This window comes from Pelodiscus sinensis, chromosome 26 (genome assembly GCF_049634645.1).
Source record: "Pelodiscus sinensis isolate JC-2024 chromosome 26, ASM4963464v1, whole genome shotgun sequence".
NCBI classification, from domain to species: domain Eukaryota; kingdom Metazoa; phylum Chordata; order Testudines; family Trionychidae; genus Pelodiscus; species Pelodiscus sinensis.
The window spans coordinates 10,646,086-10,664,551 of NC_134736.1; the positions used below are offsets into that span (position 1 = coordinate 10,646,086).

General features: G+C 47.3%; 1 protein-coding gene across 3 annotated transcripts in view; it reads right to left on the bottom strand.

The window, feature by feature from the left end:
* ETS1 (ETS proto-oncogene 1, transcription factor) overlaps nt 1-18,466 on the bottom strand; it is a 132,751-nt gene that overhangs the window by 23,667 nt on the left and 90,618 nt on the right. For all 3 annotated transcript variants that reach the window (XM_006111157.4, XM_006111158.4, XM_006111160.2), the window contains 5 exons: nt 14,546-14,665; nt 13,198-13,398; nt 8,295-8,372; nt 5,946-6,194; nt 2,181-2,441 (listed from right to left, as the gene is read on the bottom strand). In XM_006111157.4, the coding sequence (XP_006111219.1) occupies nt 2,181-2,441; nt 5,946-6,194; nt 8,295-8,372; nt 13,198-13,398; nt 14,546-14,665 (909 nt within the window). The remainder of the gene's footprint in view (nt 1-2,180; nt 2,442-5,945; nt 6,195-8,294; nt 8,373-13,197; nt 13,399-14,545; nt 14,666-18,466) is intronic.

Below are 18,466 nucleotides of genomic sequence, written 5' to 3' on the forward strand. Positions count from 1 at the left end.
TGTTTATGGGCCTACTCTGTAGGAACAAATAAAGTGTATTATGGAATGGAGACATGATGAAAGTACTGTGTTGCATGGCCCCTCCCCCAGCTGTCACAGGTCACATCCTATCAGGCAGTAACTAACACAGGAACACATCATGATTCAATTGTTTTTTGTTTGTTTGGTTGGTTTTTTACAGGTCACTTGAAAGACTCCCATTCAGTTGGCTGGATTGATCGCTCTCTAACATTAAAGCTATAGCAACAAACCACTTCCTTTTTACATACGGCTCCAAAAATTATCTTTCTGCCTCCTCCTCGTCACTCCCCCTACAAAAAATAAAATGATCAGCCCTAAGATGAACTGTGCGAGTGGGAGGAGCTTTCTGGAAGGGTCTCACTTCAGGATCTGCTTTGAGCCTCTTGATCTTTATCTGCACTTGCTATTTCTGCCTCCTGGCTTCTCCAAGTTCATAGCTGCCCTCACTAGGTGCACAAGGGGAAGGGGAACTGAGGAAAGACACTGTGCTCCCTCTCTGAACTAGATTTCAAATAAGTTCTGAAGTCCGATCACCGTTCCTTCTTCCCTGCTGTTTCCCCCCCAAACCCAAAGATCAATACGAAGTTCAGCAACACAATCCACTTGCCTAGATTCCAAAACAAATAGAGGATAAAATGTTCCAATCTTGTAGGGAAAAGACCCAGCCACATGAAAACACTTGAGAAGCTCTCCGCAGATTTAGGGCATGCCCAGAGCTCCATTTTGCCAGCCTTACTCCCAATGAGTTTGGGCAACATCATGAAGCCTTTCCCAAATGTAGAGTGCCTAATTCTCCATTGTCACACCCTTCTTCAAAGTGAATGACAACAGTGAATGGAGAAACAGGCTTACGTAAGAACAGCCATGCTGGGTCAGACCAAAGGTCCATCTAGCCCAGTGTCCTGTCTGCCAACAGTTGCCAATGCTAGGTTCTCCAGAGGGAATGAACAGAACAGATAACCTTCAAGTGATCCTTCCCCTGTTACCTATTCCCAGCCTCTGATAAACAGAGGCTAGGGACACCATTCCTACCCATCCTGGTTAATAGTCAATGATGGACTTAACCTCTATGAATGTATCTAACTCTCTTGAAACCTGTTAAAGTTTTGGTCTTCACAACATCCTCTGGCAAGGAGTTCCACAGGTTGACTATGTGCTGCATGAAGAAATACTTCCTTTTGTTTTAAACCTGCTACCTATTAATTTCATTCTAGTTCTTATGATATGGGAACAAGTAAATATTTTTCCCTATTCACTTTCTCTACACCACTCTTGGTTCTTACCAGTCAGGCTTCTTACATTTCCATCACCTTCCATTCCCAAGGCTACAAAAGCAGTACACAACCTGTCCAGCACTTCTCAAAATGCAGACACCTCTGGGGTGGAGGGCTGCAGAGAAGTGGACAACACACTGCAGACGAGCATGGGGAAAAGAAACATTGTCCTAAGTGGTGATGAAAATGCCTGTCTTGAGAAATAAGGAACTTGGTTTTCAGTGCCTGGCCTTTCAGAGCTGGGCAAAGGGAGGGCAAATTGCTATCCTGAGCAACATGGGTGCAAAATGCCACCTCGCTAAGTATAAATCAGGCCAAAACCGACAGGCTCAAGAGACATGATGGGATAACAGGAGCTCTCTCCTTTAGGTTACTGCTAGAAATCAGCTCCAGCAGTAACACCCAAAAGCGGGTGGATGGATGGTTGGAGCCTGAAGGGAGATGGCAGATGAGATGGGACCTAGACACAACAAAAGTTATGGGGTGCATGGACCGGCTTCCTCCAGACACAGGAAACTGAGGTAAAACTCAGCCCCTGAGACAGGTTCTCAGAGTGCAAGACTGAGCTCCTCCATAGTTGAGGCCTCTCGGTCCTGCTCCTAAAGGGACAGGTATCGACATCCCAAACTCCATTGTTAGGACTGGAGTGCTGGAGGCCTCTCAAAGGGACTCACGTGTCATTGTCCTGACGGCTGACACACTCCCTCCCCTATAGACACTGCCCCTTCGCGCAGAGCTGAGACCCATAAACTAGAGGGGATCGTTTGCTCAATGCACCTGTCCTGCACCTAGAGGCCTCAGCTGGTCTCTCCCCTTTTGCCAGCCCCCGCTTTATTTCCGAATGGCACCCAAGAGCCGGCTCTACCCGGGGGCACATGACCCTACCTGTGTAGCCAGCCAGGGCAGCGGCAGGAATGACGGGCTTGTCCTTGTTCATGTCGGCCCGGTCTCGAACATAGTCCTTGAAGGTGCCTTTGGGCTTGTGGTTGGGCAGTGCCGCTGGGTAGTCCTCCGAATCGAAGCTGTCGTAGGAGGGGACGCGCTGAAGGCTCTGGAAGGACGACTGGCTGCTCCAGGACTGCGTCAGTCGGTCGCAGCTATCGTAGCTCTCTATGCTCTCGAAGGAATCCTGGCCCCCTAGCTTACCTGGCAAGCAGAAGGGAGAATGAGAATGGCCCGGCCCGCAAGGAGGCAGGTTAAATGAGGTCAGGAGAAGGACAACGCCCCAGGTGTGCACTTCTACCAGACAGCTGCCGGAGCCACAGCCCTGCTAACTGCATTCGGCTCCAGACCTGGACACCGCACCGCCAGGGTGGCGCACCCTTTACCCCAAAGCAAACTTCAGTCCGGCACGGACATCCATGAGGCAGGGATATGACAGAGTAGGGCAATCGGAGGCACGCAGTAGTGAAAGGACTCGCCTGAGGTCACAATGTGTGTCACTTGGAGATCATCAGGAAAAGAACCCAGGAATCTGGGCTTTGGGTCTCCACCTCAGATGCAGAAAAAGTCCCTGAGCTGTATTTTTGGCCACCTAAATAAGACCCGCCTTCTGAAAGGGGATTTTCCTGAGGATTGAAGAGCAATGCACGTACTCCAAAGACAGGTGGGGAAGCTGCAGCCACAGTGCAAAGGTGCAAAGGGAAATCCTGGATCCACAGCCTGCCGGATCAGGGTTTGACTCTCCCAACCTGAGCCCATTTCTACCAATCGTCTGTACAGCACCATAGGGCTGCATGGCACTTTATAATGTTCTAGAGAACTTACAGCGGGGTAGGGAACCTGGGGGCCGGCCGGATCCGGCCCTCGAGGCTCAGGGCTCCCCTCCCAGCACTCCTGTGCTCTCTCTCCTGCTCAGACCCCAAGCCTGCTCCCCGGCAGCCCCCTCCCACACAATGAACCCTTCATTTTTGGTCCCAACCCAGAGCCTAGGGGCCCCCACAAAATCTACTAACCTGGGCCCCGTAGGTTCTGGTGTGTGTGGGAATGTAGGGAGTGTCTTTCTCTTTCTCAGTTGGGGCCACGTCAGTGAGGGATGGGATTTTTTGTCACTTTTGTTTGGCCCCCCAACTGATTTTTCCGTGGGTCAGCAGTCCCCTCCCCCAAAAAAGTTCCGCACCCCAGCTTACAGGTCAATGCATAGATTAAATGATGCAGTTGCACATTCCAAACAGCGTAGGCAAGGGTACAATTCACCCTCGTGCACAAGGCTAGCACCAAGTCCTGCTAAACCTTCGGTGTCTTTGCTACAAGACTATACTGCCACGTTTTATTGCACAAAATTGTAACAGAAGCTCCCAGTGACCCCCATGCAAGAATAGACCTGGAGGGTAAAGAAGAGGGTTGAGAATTCAAGCAACTATTTATATTTCTCCACTAACGTGCACACATCTTATGCTACTGATTATTTTCTAATAAGAGCAGTATATTAGGGGCCGGATCGTCAGCGAGCGTAAAACAGGGAGCTCTGTTAAAGTCAGTGGAGCTACACTGATTTCCACCAGCTACAGATTGCATTCTCTCTATGTAAAAAAATGAAGGGGGCTAAAAAGGGACACAAAAAAGCCTTCTCTCCGGGATCCCTCATTCCGCCTGTTGCTCAACCTCTTTCCTGACAAGCTCCAAGCGTAACAGGATCATTCAAGTTCATTAATTTCCCAAACGAGGCTAAAAACAGCTGCTGGGATTGTGTAAGAGCTCCTGAAGAAATTTCCACTGGCTGAGCTGCCGGTGGCTCAGACCCAGAGAGTACATCTCACAGGGGAAAGGCGGGTGGAATGGAGCTGGCAGGCTCACCCAAATATTTGTTGTGTTCTAGTTTAAACAGCTCTCGGAGCAAGAAGAGCTTAAATAATGTGGGTGTGAAAGCCTATGGACATTTTGTTCAGTGACTAATGGGACTAATGTAAACTAATGGTTTGTTGACTCTGAAACCTAATGATGGTTGTTTATATGTCAATGTTAATGATTTAACTTCTGTCTTGAAGGATTTTGCATTTGAGGTTTCAGCTCAGGCCCACTCATAATTTAAATGATTTTACTGTGGGTGATGCAGATAACAATGCCTATAATTAAGATTGCCCAACATTTATTTCCAGTCTTTGTTTCCAGTTGCTTTTCACTTTTACCACATTTAGTCCTTTTAGGTTGAAAATGTTCATGCCTCAAATGGATATATTCTGGGGGGAGAAAAGCTTCACAAAATAACTCAGTATTTTCTCAGAACAGGGTTTAAAAATTCATACAGCCATTCCGTAGAGAAGCTTTAGAACCCCCATGCTTTGTAGCAGGGACTTGAAATTTGCCAGGAAGAGCAGGTGTTTTGTCATCTATGTGAAAAGCCACCTCCACTGAGCCTTTGAAAAAAATCCCAGTTTGTACATGTGCAACAGAGACTTGTAGTTTGGCAGCTATATTTTCCAAAGATCCTATCTGCACTGAGCATACTAAAGTGGAAAAAATTAGTCTGTGATCATGTAATTAAAGACTTTATCAAATACATATACATATACATATACATATACATATACATATACATATACATATACACAGGAAAACCAAATAAGGATGCACAAATAGCCTTAATTCTGGCATTCCTTAGCTTTTAAGGGTGTGAATTTGCAACCTTAACATTCTTTTAATGTTGTGTTTGTATGGAATTTATAAGAAGCTTATAATTACAAACACAGTGGCTGGAAACCCATTTATACTAATTCCGGCAGCATTAAGGGAATCTTACCTCTAACATATTTACACCTACATGAGGTGTACACAACCAGAGTAGAATTTCATTTCAGGCAGATTCTGGCCCATGGTGTTTCTTCATTCACAAATGAAATGTTAAGGAGTTCCCTGACGTAGCCCACTCTCTCTGACTTTCTTTCCCTAGCACTAGGTGGGGAGGCTGTTATATCAGAACACCCTTTCCCCTGAGGCTTGTGGGGCCTGCAGGCCGGTATAAGATTGAGTCACAATAGTGAAAGTCTTTCAGTAAGAATTACCAAGGTGCCCGCTTTAAAGTTCAAGAGAAGGAACTAAATTAGAAGCTAATCTGCAAAAACAGCCCTTGCAAAAGGGCTTGCCTAAAATTGCAACACAGCTGCCCCTTGGCTCGCCGCATCTGCCTAATTTGCCTGAGTTATATAAATGTTTAACCAACAGAAGTTGTGTTTCTTTTTTAAAAAATAACCCTCCCTGACAACCTTTCCTCAGCTTGGAAATTAAAAAAAGAAAAAGAAAATAATGAAAATGGCCTTGATAGGGTAACATACATGTGATTCCAATGAATGGGGGCATGCTGCTGGTATTGGCAAGGAAACTTGAGTTTCCACAAAGATCCAACATGTGGCATTTTTTCAGTTCTTGTTCCATGTTAAAAAATTAAACAGATGTAACATTCAGCGTCAAGACCAACTTGTATCAACACTGGCATTCTGATGGGTATTGGCGGGGGAAGGGGGTGACAAGACCCCTGGATTCTGCCCAGTATGCAATCTCTGGGACCTCAGTTTATCTCTCAAAGCAGGTAGGGGACACCAATGGCTGTGACTTCTGACAAGGAACATCCAGGGGAGAGGAAGCGAGGGAAACGCCCAGGGGGAGGGAGAGAGTGGAAAACCAAGCAGAGACTTTGGAGCGTCTGCCCATTACCTCGACCGGTGCGCCCCATGCACATGTTATCTGGCGTTACAACTTCCTGCTTGATCGTGAAGTAGTCTGTCTGCAGGGAGTCTGTCTGGACAGGGTCGCGCAGGATGACCGATGGGTAGTCATTCTCGTACTTGAGGGAAAGGAGCTCCTCTGAGCTGATCGGATGGAGGGTCTGGTAGGACTCGGTGATAAAGCTGGGCTCAGAGAACTCCGAGGGAGGTACGCACTGAGCATGCTCAATGCCATAAGCTGCAAGTGGAACAGATGGGTGGGTTAATATTAGTAGACTGAAAAGACAGCGACTGACAGCTAAACAGAGTGCTGCTGTCTCTACCTCCCATCTCCTGTCCTGCGCGGACATGGTGAGATCCTTGGGTCTCTTTTCAATTATTGGTATCTGGATGTACAATGCCTAACACAAAGGGACCCAGAAATAGTCACAATAAGAATTCTCACTATGTCAGTGAGCACCAGACTAAGCCATGAGAAAAATAGGAGCAACCGTGGAGGGGTGCTGGGAGGAAAGCACCAGGAGGAGGCGCTCTACAATTATCCCGGGAAATGGAGTCTGGAGAAGGAGGAGGAGGGTCCTTGTCATCCCATTGGAGCTGGATGTAAATTGACATGGCAGCCGTGGAGATTGCTCCCCTTCACAATCACCAGGAGAGACTGGATGTCATAGTTAGGTTTCAGAGCCTCACATAAGGCTAACTGGCAGCAGTGGGACTCACACAAAGGATACGCTCCTGTTCTCTGCGGGGTGCATAGCTGACTTCTTTCTTAAAAATCTGTGGCAGCCAGAAGAATCCCCTTGTAGAATGGAATCACCCCGCTCTACACTTACTCTTCTTCAACCATTTCAGATGAAATCTGCTTTACACATCACAAGATTTCCACTCATTAGCCGAGCAATCTTACCCTGGCAACAAAGCCAGGCGAGTTCCTCTCTGCTCCAACCCTCCCCACTAACTAGAGAGAGTCTAAAAGCCAAATTTATGGATGTCAATTGTGCATGAAGCACAATACAAGTCGAACCTCCCTTGTCTGGCAACCTCGGGACCTGAGTGGTCTGGATCCATATTTGCCGGACAAGGGGAAGTCAAGACTTCCTACCCAGGCATAGGGCTCTGCTCCCGGCTGGAGCTTCTCTCCCTGCCACCTGCCACTTCCTCTAGCCACCCACTCTGCCAGCCCTGGTCGGGGATGCGTCCTCAACCTCGCCAGCCCCGGACAGAGGCCGGCCCTGCTGCCTTCAACACCAGCCCCGCTGCCTCCAATCCTGCCTCCAGTCCCGGCCCCGCTAACCCGCCATAGTACTGGCCCAGGCTGCATGCCTAGTTGCTGGCCCCGCTGCCTCCAGCCCTGGCTGAGGCTGCACTTCCCCACCATGCCAGCCCCAACCAGCCCCAACGAGGCTGTGTTTTGCCCCATGCCAGCCCCAGCCAGAGCTGAGCTCCCCACCTCACCAGCTTCAGCGGGGCTGCGCTTCTAGCCGCTGGCCCCACTGCCTCTAGCCCCAGCTGGGGTTGTGCTCCCCACCGTGCTAGTCCCACTGAGGATACACTCCCCACTGCCAGCCCAGCTCGGGCTGCACTTTTAAAACTGGCCTGCCGGGGCTCTCTGGTCCAGCAATATCTGTGGTCCTGTAGAACCTCCCCTTTAGGGAGGGGCTCTGAAGGGCTGGCATGGGGAGCTGGATCATTCTAGGTCAGAGACCCAGCACTTTCCTTGGCTGGCTGCTCTGTGGCGCTCCAGACTCTAAGCCCTCATTTACTAAATGCCTGGATTTTAAGCTACCTGGTTTGAGATAGTATAGGCCTGTTTTTCAGAAATGAGGAGAACTCACAACTCCAATCAAAATCAGTGGTGGGGGAGGAGGGTGTTCTGAAAATCAGGTCCTACAGATCTCAGATTGATCGTACAAAATTAAGCAACAAAAAAGCAGATGTAGAGTTAAGTCCTTAAGAGTGATGAGTGATGTCTGAGATTGCAGACAGTTTGTAGCAACAGTTTGAAGGTAGGCACTTCTGGTTATCTCAGTGAATGTTAACTCTGAAACATAGTGATGACCCCCAATTATAGAAAACAAAAGAGGGATAATACTACTACGAAAGTTGCACATTCTGTCATGACTAGTCCAATAATTTGTCAGCATACACAGCAGATGGTGATCAGAAAACACACTGAGTTCAGAGATCACTCTAGAATAAATGTCACTTTTCTAACCACAACCAGCAATTTTAAACAGGCTAGTGGCCAGCCCACTGTAAACAAGATGTAATCACATCAACATGCTTGGTTATTTAGAGGAAAAGAGAAGCAACTTTGGAAAAAGGGGATCAGACTTACTAATGAAGTAGTCCGATGTATAGCGGGATTCTGGGTATGCAGGGTTCACTCCATTAGCTGAGTATGGCTTTATCTCATCTATAAGAAGAAAGAGGAGTTAAAGAAACAAGCTTTATAGGAATCTCACCTTCGCTGAAACTTTCAATTATACTTGGAGGTCAGATTTCCCAAAAGCATTCAGCTTCCATTTAAATTGGAATTTTCCAAGAGGCAGAAAAAGGGCCAGATTAAGGGAGGGGGGCTAGCCGGGCAGCTGCCCGGGGCGCCAACCTATAGGGGGCACCTGACTGAAGTGGTAAGAGGTGCCATGCATGTGGGGGCAGGGCCACGCATGCGCCATGCGTCCGGGACGCCTGCTGTCCGGGGCGCCTGCTGCCCGAGGCACAAATATGGCTCGGTCCGGCACTGGGCAGAAGCAAGTGAGGTGTCCAAATCCCATTGAACCAGGTGCCTCACTTCCTTAGACTCTCTGGGGAAACTTAGGCCTTGTCTACACTATGTGGTGGATCAATGCTGCAGTGATCGATCCACTGGCCAGCGATGTATCGTGTTTGCTAAGACATGATAAATGAATCTCCAAGTGTGCTCCCATCGACTCCAGTAGTCCACCAAGACCGAAGAGTAGTCGGCGTCAATGGGAGAGCAGCCCTCATCGACCTTACTGCGTGCAAGACACTGTGGTGAGTATGTCAACTTCAGCAAGGCGATAGTCTTTGGCTCCAGTAAGTAGTACGGTTTTAAATAATGGTGAACAGGATTCCTATTGGCGATGGACTTTCTAGGCATTACTGAAATATCATTAATTAGTAGGTGAAAACCTGGGCTGTTGTATAGGTTTTATGGATCAAGTGTACAAGAACTGAAAATGTCAAAGAATTTAAAAACGGGATAGTAACGGGCCAGGAATCCCAGTGACAGCTGAACCTGGTGATATTCAGATCCAAAACACTTCTCAGGATCCATGTTAACGTTGGGTCTTTTTTCAATTGCTATTATCTGGATGTACCACGCCTAGCACAAAGGGACCCTGCTGGTTACTGAACATTCTAAACACTCGTGGAACCTCATTACAAAGATTATTATTTACATTTTAATTGTTTTTTAAATTAATTCAGACTCCTTTACACTCATTGATGGGCTGTTAATAGTGCCACCAAATTATGAAATTAGACTTTTTTAATGAAAAATTGGTCTAGAAATTTTTCCCCATTTTTTAACTAGCTCTAGTTGTGGGTGTCCTAATGTGACTCCTGAGCTGCTCCCACCCTGTTCGTGTGCAAAGAACGGAAGATGCTCCTACATTAACGAGACGTTGCTGCATAACCACCAACTTACTCTGATGGAATAGTTTTAGGCCTGTGTAGGGAAGAACCTCAAAGTTACAAACACTAGAAACTGACCAGTCATCCACACACCTCATCTGGAAACAGAAGTATGCAAGTGCACAATCAGACAGCAGAGACAAAAAGAAAAAAAAAAGAAAAGAAAAAAGCAAATGCAGTACAGTCCTACGTTAAATTCAAACTACTAAAAAAAAGGAGGTGTAGTTTTTCTCTTCTGCAGAGAAGTTTCAGAGCTGTCGTAAGTCGATGTTCAGTTGTAAACTTTTGAAAGAACAACCAGAACGTTTTGTTCAGAATTAAGAACAAGCTCCATTCCTGAGCGGTTTGTAGCTCTCTTGAGATTCTGCTGTATGGAGAGCACCCCTCTATCACAACGGGGCCCTGATCTTGGCAATTAACTGATAATAGTAACTGTATACACAATGCACCTCTCATTTCATCCCTTTCAATCACATCAGTGCAAGCGGATTGTGCCTTCCCAGTTGGGAAGCTGCACGGTTTCTGCCCTGGCTCATTTCATTCCCACCTTGCTCACTGCAGGAGCAGCTGCCAAGCGCACTGCGTTGGGATCGAGACAGTGTAATGGGACGTTACAAAGGGCAGCAAAAATAAAAGCATGAATGGCTCTGCCTGTGTTTATTTCTGCTGAGGCTGGAGAAAAGCTAACCAAAGATAATGCACGTTCACTTGAAGGAAGCTAATTTTGGCCTCCTCTCCTGGGACTGCAGGGTGGAAAATATTCTCAAACAAAGGAAGGTTTTGTAGAGAGACCTAATCCCCAACGCTCTTTTCCCCTCCCCACAGAGTCTGCCAAGCGGCAGGGTGGGTGACCACAGGGAAAGGGTGGGACTAGGTTAAAAAGGGCAACTTTCAGCTAGGTTTGCAGTCAAGCAGAGGGCATTGATGGCTGCTGGTAATTGGAGTTATTTTAGGAAGAAATTTGGAAAAATATGACGGCAAACACCCAAATGCATGAAGGAAAAGTCGCCCAGTTGCTGCCATTTTTATACCTTGCACCGCCGCCTGTGGTAGGTGAGTCACTCGCTCTGAAAGAGCGAACAGGAGGGGCATGTTAACAAGAGAGACTGGGAGGTTGCCGTGTGTCCTAATGTGACCTAATGCTTCTGAGTGGCTTAGTGACGGGATGTGAAATGCTTTGGGATTAACAGACAAGGCCCTAGTCCTGCTCCCCCTGAAGAACATGGGAGGCAGCTCTTGGGAACAAAGGGCTGATGATTAAAACATCAGTTTAAGTCTCAGAGGGGTAGCCATGTTAGTCTGCATCTGACGAAGTGGTTTTTGCCCATGAAAGCTCATGCCCCAATAAATCAGTAAGTCTTCAGGGTGCCACAGGACACTAGTTTAAGGTTCAAGAAACATTTGCTCAGTTTCTAGTTCTGCCAGTTTGCATTGGGTAATCTGCAGCATCACCCGGTGCCTCAGTTTCCCATCTGTAAAACACAGATAGAAATATCTGTCTTGTCCATTTCGATTTTAAGACCTGTGTTTGCACAGCAGCTTCCCGTTGATTATATTAGGAGCAGGAGCAGACCCGCTCTTCCCAGTTTGGAAGTCAGATGGTTTCTGCCCTTTTCATTATTGGTAGGTACTTTTCAGCCAAGGATCCCACAATCTAAGCCTCAGAGGGGCATGAAGCAACTTTATTTTACAGACAGAGAAACTGAGGCCCTACATGATTTGCACAAGGTGACACAGCATGCATGAACAGCTGCAAATAGAACCCAGTTGCCCCTGGTCCCAGGCTCTTGCCCGTAGGATAAATGGATAGAACAGAATCCAGAACCTGGCCTGTAAAAAGCCTTTTTGTTTTCTTTGGGACATCTAGCTACCTAGGTAATCACATGACCACAGAGTCAGAGCACCTACACATATTAATAGATTTAGCCTCACAGCTGCCGTGAGAGGTAAGGAAGCATTCTCCATAGTTTATAGTAGGGGAAACTGAGGCATGGATCACTCTAAGCTCCCACTGAAATCAATTCCCAGATCTGCTATACACTCCCTTGGGCATGTCACTTAGGCCCAGATGCCCAAAGGGAAATCAATGGAAGTCAGGCACTTAAACCCTTTTTTAGGTTCTCAGACCAAGTGACTTGTCCCAGGGAGCTGGTATAAGAGCTGGGAACTGAAACCACATCTCCTGAGTACCAACCCCATGCCTAACCACAAGACCTTCGCTCTACTGTGGGCAACTTTACCAAGGGCTCATTAAAATCAAATGGAAAAAGTAAAGAGCTGAAAAGATTCTGGTGCCAAAACAAGGAGCAAAACAACACAGGCTGCTGCAGCTGCATGTTTACCTTCTCAAACCACCAGAGACAGCAAAACTGGCAATCAGTAATTAACCTCCCTTTGCCAATGCGTTTCTTGGACAGCACAGAATCCCCCTCCTCTCCCAGCCACCGAAGCTGGGTTACTGGCAAGGGCAGGCGGTGGACGTAGTGGATGGATTAGGTGCTTAAAGTCAAGCATGTGCATTAGTACTTTGCTGAACTGGATGTGCCTGCTGCCACTGTGCATATCTCAGTTACAGCCAAGGCTCCTCATTGGGCATGTAGGTAGCTCTGTCACTCCAGGAGAGTGCATCAAAATGTTTATCAAAAAATCAAGATCCACCAAAGATGGTATGCAGGGGAAGATGGCGATCACTTCACCCACCCCCTCTGAAATGCAGCCACTTCTGGAGTGGAACACCGCTGGTGTTTAAACCAGGCCTAAGGAACAAAGAAAAATAGTTTCCAGTTGCGACCGGAAAGTGTGGGTGTGGTTCAGAAGTGTTGGCGTAACTGCTCCCATTGATGTCTATGATTACAATTCCCAGTGGAAGCTGTCAGGCCAGAGGTAACTGCCTTGGAAATACCCACCTTTCATTTCGAGGGATGCGGAATGACCCTGCCTGGCCCTGGAATTCAGCCAAGATGTTGCATTAACACCCTTCCTCCTTCAAAGAGCACCAGTGGCGCTTCATTAGCCTCTACTGGTCTGGGACTTCTGCTTTATGTTTTATTGGAAAGACAACATCTCCGGCAGCATCTGTTGTTGACGTGGGTCCGTCTACCTTTGAGCAGGGCGGTGTGATGCCCACTGGCCACAGATGTACCCATGCTAGTGCCTAAAAACAGCCAGGCATTGCAGTGGCACTAGCCACAGCTCGGGCTACTCATCTGTGTATGTATTGGGGGTCCAGCGGGTCTGTACGGAGGGTGACTAATGGGAGCACCGCCTGTGCCACCATGAACCTGCTGAACTCGAGCCAGGAATCACACCTCCCCAGTCAAAGGCAGACAGACTCTCGGAGGAAAGGGCACCAGCTGCATAGAACCACAAACATCATTTCCAACCACACCTGTAGAAGTCTCCCTCCCAAATACGGCCTCACAGATACTAGTCTGGAGGCTTCACTGCACACGGTGTTGGTAAATTACTGAATCCTACGGCAGTCAGACCCTAAACCGGGCTCTTGGAGAGCATGAGATTCAGTTGGCCTCTTTAATACGGGTATCCAAAGCGGTAGCCTAAGCAGTGACCCAGTCCGGTACCTTTCTGCAGGATCTCCAGATGCTCCCAGAGAATATCTCCCACGAAGTCAGGCGCTAGCTCCAGGAAGCAGTCCTTGCCCAGAGCACAGAGGGCAGCCCCGTTCATGCAGAACTTCTGGAAATCCACATCCTTCAGACTGAACTCATTCACAGCCCACATCACCCAGTCCCGGACATGAGTCTCCGTCCACTGCTGGGGGTCTGCACCAAGGGGTCATGGGAGAGAGCTGTTAGTAAGATTTCTAAGGGAATTAATAATGACGGATGTACAACGGTCATTTCTCCACCCCCTAAAATGCAGCTGCTTCTAGTGTGGAACACAGGAGCTGTTTAATCACCACATATTACAGACACAGGTCCAGCAGGCTCTGAGGGCTGGGAGAGGCAATCAGCACTGGGTCTTCCATCCAGGCCCTTGGCTACCCCCCCAAAAAAAATTATTCAGGGCCCCAGCAATCCTGTCAGCTCCCCTGTATAGACACATCATGTCAGTGAGGACCAAAATCTCAGCAATCCCTACAGCTATACAAACAGGGAAAGGTCCCCACAGATTTCCACCTTTGGATTGACACAAATATAACATACAATGGTGGGAAACAACATGAATTTAGCTGTATTCTGTAGGGCTGAGTGTTTCTTTTGTCGGCCGCTGGACAGCCTCTCTCTGCTCCTGACTCGGGTTGGAGACAACATTTCTAACAGCCCATGGGCATCAGTCTTCCATCATGGGTTGCTTATTTTCATTCAAACCACAAGCACCTTGCAGGTTATGCCAAAGGACACCTGACACTTCTCCCTTAGTACCAATGAAAGGAGCTGGATATCTCCATGGGATAGAGGGTTCTTGTGGTGCCTCAAGAGCACGCTAGACCCTGAGCAATAGAGGGGGAGGCAGCGCAAGGGCCAGGAAGGGGCGGGGCCTTAGACAGAAGGGGTGAGGTAACCAACCCTTAGCACCACACAGACTGCACCTCACCTCCCACACGCAGCCCTCAGCATTGCCTGGACAGCAGGACTCTGAAATTGCCACGCCCCAGGACAATAATTCCCTTTTCCCACCCCCCATCAGCAGCCTTGCTCAAGAGGGAACTTGATTAAAGGTGTATTTCTCATTGGGGCCAATGAGAGCAAAGCGCTTCTCAATTTCTGAATGGGACAGAGATCAGAGAGGATCAAGCCACCAAGAAATGGAGGAAGAAGCCAGGGATCACCGTGATGGCAGCAGAGACGGAATGGAAAGGAGACGGAAGTTTGGAGAAGGGGATATTTCAGATGAAGAAATGCCTCTGGTGTATGACCGTTCTGCCTGTAGCACAGGGCTCTGCCCATTAGGCATTACGTGCCCTACCTTTAGGGATTCCCAGCCGCTGTTGCTCTTTTGTGAAACCGCTGAAGGTGGCCTTCAGGGCCTGGGACATCATTTCTTTACTGCTCGGGGTTAGCAAAGGTACGTCTGCACATTCCATGTCTGAAAGAAGCAGAGGAAAAAACAAATAAACCAGACACCAAAGCTCATGACCCACTAAGGCAGAAGACTGGAGTGTTTGGAGCTGGTGGAATTATACCGCCAAAACTGAATCAGAAAAATAAGTGAGCCTAGCAACACAATATGAGCTGAAACCTCTCCCCATCTGCCTCATAAGTTCACCCTCAAATTATCACAGCAATATGCACAGGCTGGAAGAGGTGCTTCCACTGTGTCAACCTGAGGGCATGACACTGTTTCAAGGATGTTCATGGGTAACAAATGCCACCTTGTTAAAACCAATGGACCTGATTCTCTTTTCAGTTTTCTTGGTGTGAATCAGGAATAGCTTCACTGATACCAGAGGGCCTTTTTTTCTGAAAGGTCCCTTATTCCTCTTAAAATCAGGAATAAGGGATCTTTCGGAAAAGGCTTTATTTTCCAAAAGATCCCCATCTAGACTGGCACTTTTTTCCGGCAAAGCCCCGAGCCGGAAAAAAGCGGCAGCCATGTTTATACAAATGAAGCAGGGAAAATTTAAATCCCCGCTTCATTTGCAATTCCGACTTGTCTCATCTGCATCCCTTTTCCGGAAAAGGGGTGCAGTGTAGACACAGCTGAGGAGTTACACCAGCATAAAAGCATGGAATGATGCCTACCTGCTTTGCAAAGTACTTTGGGATCCGCTGAGGAAAAGTGCTATGCAAAAGCGAGAGTTATTATTATGAAGACAGGGAAAGTCAGACCTTAATATTTGTAAACAGAAAACTACAAATCTATTATCTACCCCAGAATTACACCTTAACATTATTAAAATTGTTCACTGCACGTGATTTTAAAAGGAGCTGTGGAAATCAATGCCCAGTCTCCCATTGATGTCGGTCAGCTTTGGGCAACTCCTTTAGGGCCTGATTCATAGCACATGCCATGGAAGTCAGCAGAAACTGCAGGTTCCCAGAACTGGCCAGAGTAGGATCTAATCTAAGCATTGGTCCTGTAAAGACCTATTCATGTACTGGGAGCATCCTCACAGAAACCAATAGGAGTTTCTATGCACCAGAGTCTTTGTACGATTAAGGTGTTAAAAACAATTGCTGGGGCTTCCCCTGCATTTGTGTCCCAATATATTGGTAATTCATTTGAAAGCTCCTCAGCTCGTATCTCCACCCATGTCTCTTGTTCAGACTCTCATGCACTGTCAGCACAAATGCTTAATGATGCTGCTGCTTTGTATTGCTCCCAGGCAGGAAGAATCAATTTTACTTTTGTTCCTAGTCAATTACACTTCCAGGTTCACAGGCACTATCCCAAAGGTTGCGATGTTTGGGTTGCAAAACTCCACAGCACTTTTTGTTTTACATAAGCTTAATTTATATGAAAATGTAGGGCTTTCTCAAAGTTTATTTTAACCTAACACTCTGGCAAAATTTGACCAAGCACTGTAACAGCTCGACATTGTCATATTTCACACGCCCTCCATTGTGATATGCATTCAGGCCTTGATCCAGCAAAGCGCTTAAGGTGATACTCATTTTTATGCCCACGAAGGGTCCTATAAAATAACCAGATTATTCAGATCCTTAAAAGAAAAGGCATGTGCTTCAGTGCTGTGCTGGATTGGGGCCTTTACGGTGCTCTGTAATGTGACACTGTGTAGCCAAGAGAGAATCTCTCTGGTGTAAATGCAAAGGGGAATCTCTAAGCTGATAAATACAGACACGCTCACTCCAGCTGTCTCATCTGCAGGGTTTTATGTAGCGTAACGTCACTCCACAAAATCTAAGAGCCATCCAGGACTGAGCTATCATTGCTGGCTATTTTACAAACACAGCGCTTCATGGACATCAATCAGTTAAGCTTCACAAGCCCCCTGTGGATCCTGGTAGCATGGAAAAGGGAAAAATATAGTTAGCTAAATACTTCAAAGTGCCCTAAAAGTTTGTAATTAGGTGAAAGCTAAAGGGAAAGGAGTATTACTTCCCCTAAATTGGTTTGCCTCATGCCCAGTGCTTGATTCCCTACTGTAGATCTTAGGGAAAAAGAAAGTGAGGAGGAGGGGAAAACACAGAGAATCCTGGAAAAGGCTCTTCATAACAAGACGTGGTGTGACGAAAGCCCAGCAGAAACTCTATTCAAAGGAGGAGGCGAACAAAGAGCTGGAAAATCCCAGATTAACTCAGAGTTACATAAGGCACAATCCATACAGTGAAGTAATTGCTGAGTCAGTAATTGAGCAATGCATGGCCACCCCCACTACAGCCAGTGAGGTCAGGCCAGAAACTCTGGCCCTTGGCATCAATCCTTGTGCGAAGGTTGATATGGCAAGAACCACTTGGATTGTTCAGGGTGGTTGCAATAAATACATTATATGTGTGTGTGTGTATTTGTTAAAAAAAACCAACAACCCTGTTCTCCCAATTAGAAATATGACCCTTGACGTGCTTACTTTTCAAACACACTCCTGAAATATAATATTACTGCAAAAGGAAGTCATCATAAAATAATCATCTCCTAGCACTTAACCCTGCTTTAGGGACTGTAAGTCTCAGAGCACTTTATGGAGCTGCATCAGATAGAGTTTACAAAGGGGGAAACTGAGGAACAGAGTGGCGACGTGACTTGCTTAAGGTCAGTGGCAGTCCCAAGAGCTCCTCTGAATGTTTTTGTTTTCTAACTGCAAAAAGGGTTTTCAATAGAAGGGTTTCATCCCCAACAATTCCATCTGCATTGAAAACACTGATTTTTTTTTTAATGAATTCCTGCATGTGGTTGCCTAAAACTAGAAAGTTTAGCTCTCGCTGATATATTTTGCCAGGGAACAGAGATAAATTCCGGACAGTTCTACTGAGGTCATGTCCATATGGGTCTAAGTGGTGCTGTGGACAGAGCTATGTTGGCAGGAGGGCTTCTCTACCCACGCAGCTGCCTCTGCTTGTGGGGTGGGGGATGGATTAATCGCTGGGAAAGCTCTCTCCCATTAGCTTAGAGCAGCTACACTAGGGAGCCCCCAACTGGGCTGATACCCTAATAAATGTGTTAATCTTTAAAGTACCACCAGACTCCTTGTTGGTTTTGCTGTGAGCTCTGTCGTGCAGCCAAAATGTGTGTGGGAACTTCAGCCCCACATCAGCAGCACAATTAGCTTCTGGCATGTGCTGAAGTCCCACTGACTTCCAGGGAATGAAGCATGTGCTAAGTGCTGTGTTGAACCAGGGGCCAGGGAACTCTGCCGACCTGACACCCCTATTCATCCACAGAGCAGAAGCAGCCCAGCAGCAAAGCCAGATTCCAGCTCCATTCCTGATCCAAAGGGCAGAGGGGGTGTTCAGCCTTCATGTCAATTCAGACTTGGGACCCTGTGCAGAGACTGACCAATGGGGGGCCAGCTGTGGAGTAGCGGGTCTGGAATACAGACAGTAAGAACTGTGAGAAAGCTGGAAACTTATTTCACATAGGCCTGTCATCAGCTGGTAGCAACCTCCAATCCTCAAAGAGCAGGCCGGATTTCAACTGGTGACCTGCCCGGTGAAAGGCTCCATGATCATCCCCGCCTGCTGGCCACCCATCTCTGACTTCAATACTAAACATAGAAGTATGGTAACAGAAGTAGATCAAGGGGCCACATTATCATATAATTGCACCTGCTGTAGCCTCATGCTCAACCCCCTATGGGTATGTCTACACTACCCTCCTAGTTCGAACTAGGAGGGTAATGTAGGCATACCGCACTTGCAAATGAAGCCCGGGATTTGAATTTCCCGGGCTTCATTTGCATAAGCGGGGAGCCGCCATTTTTAAATCCCC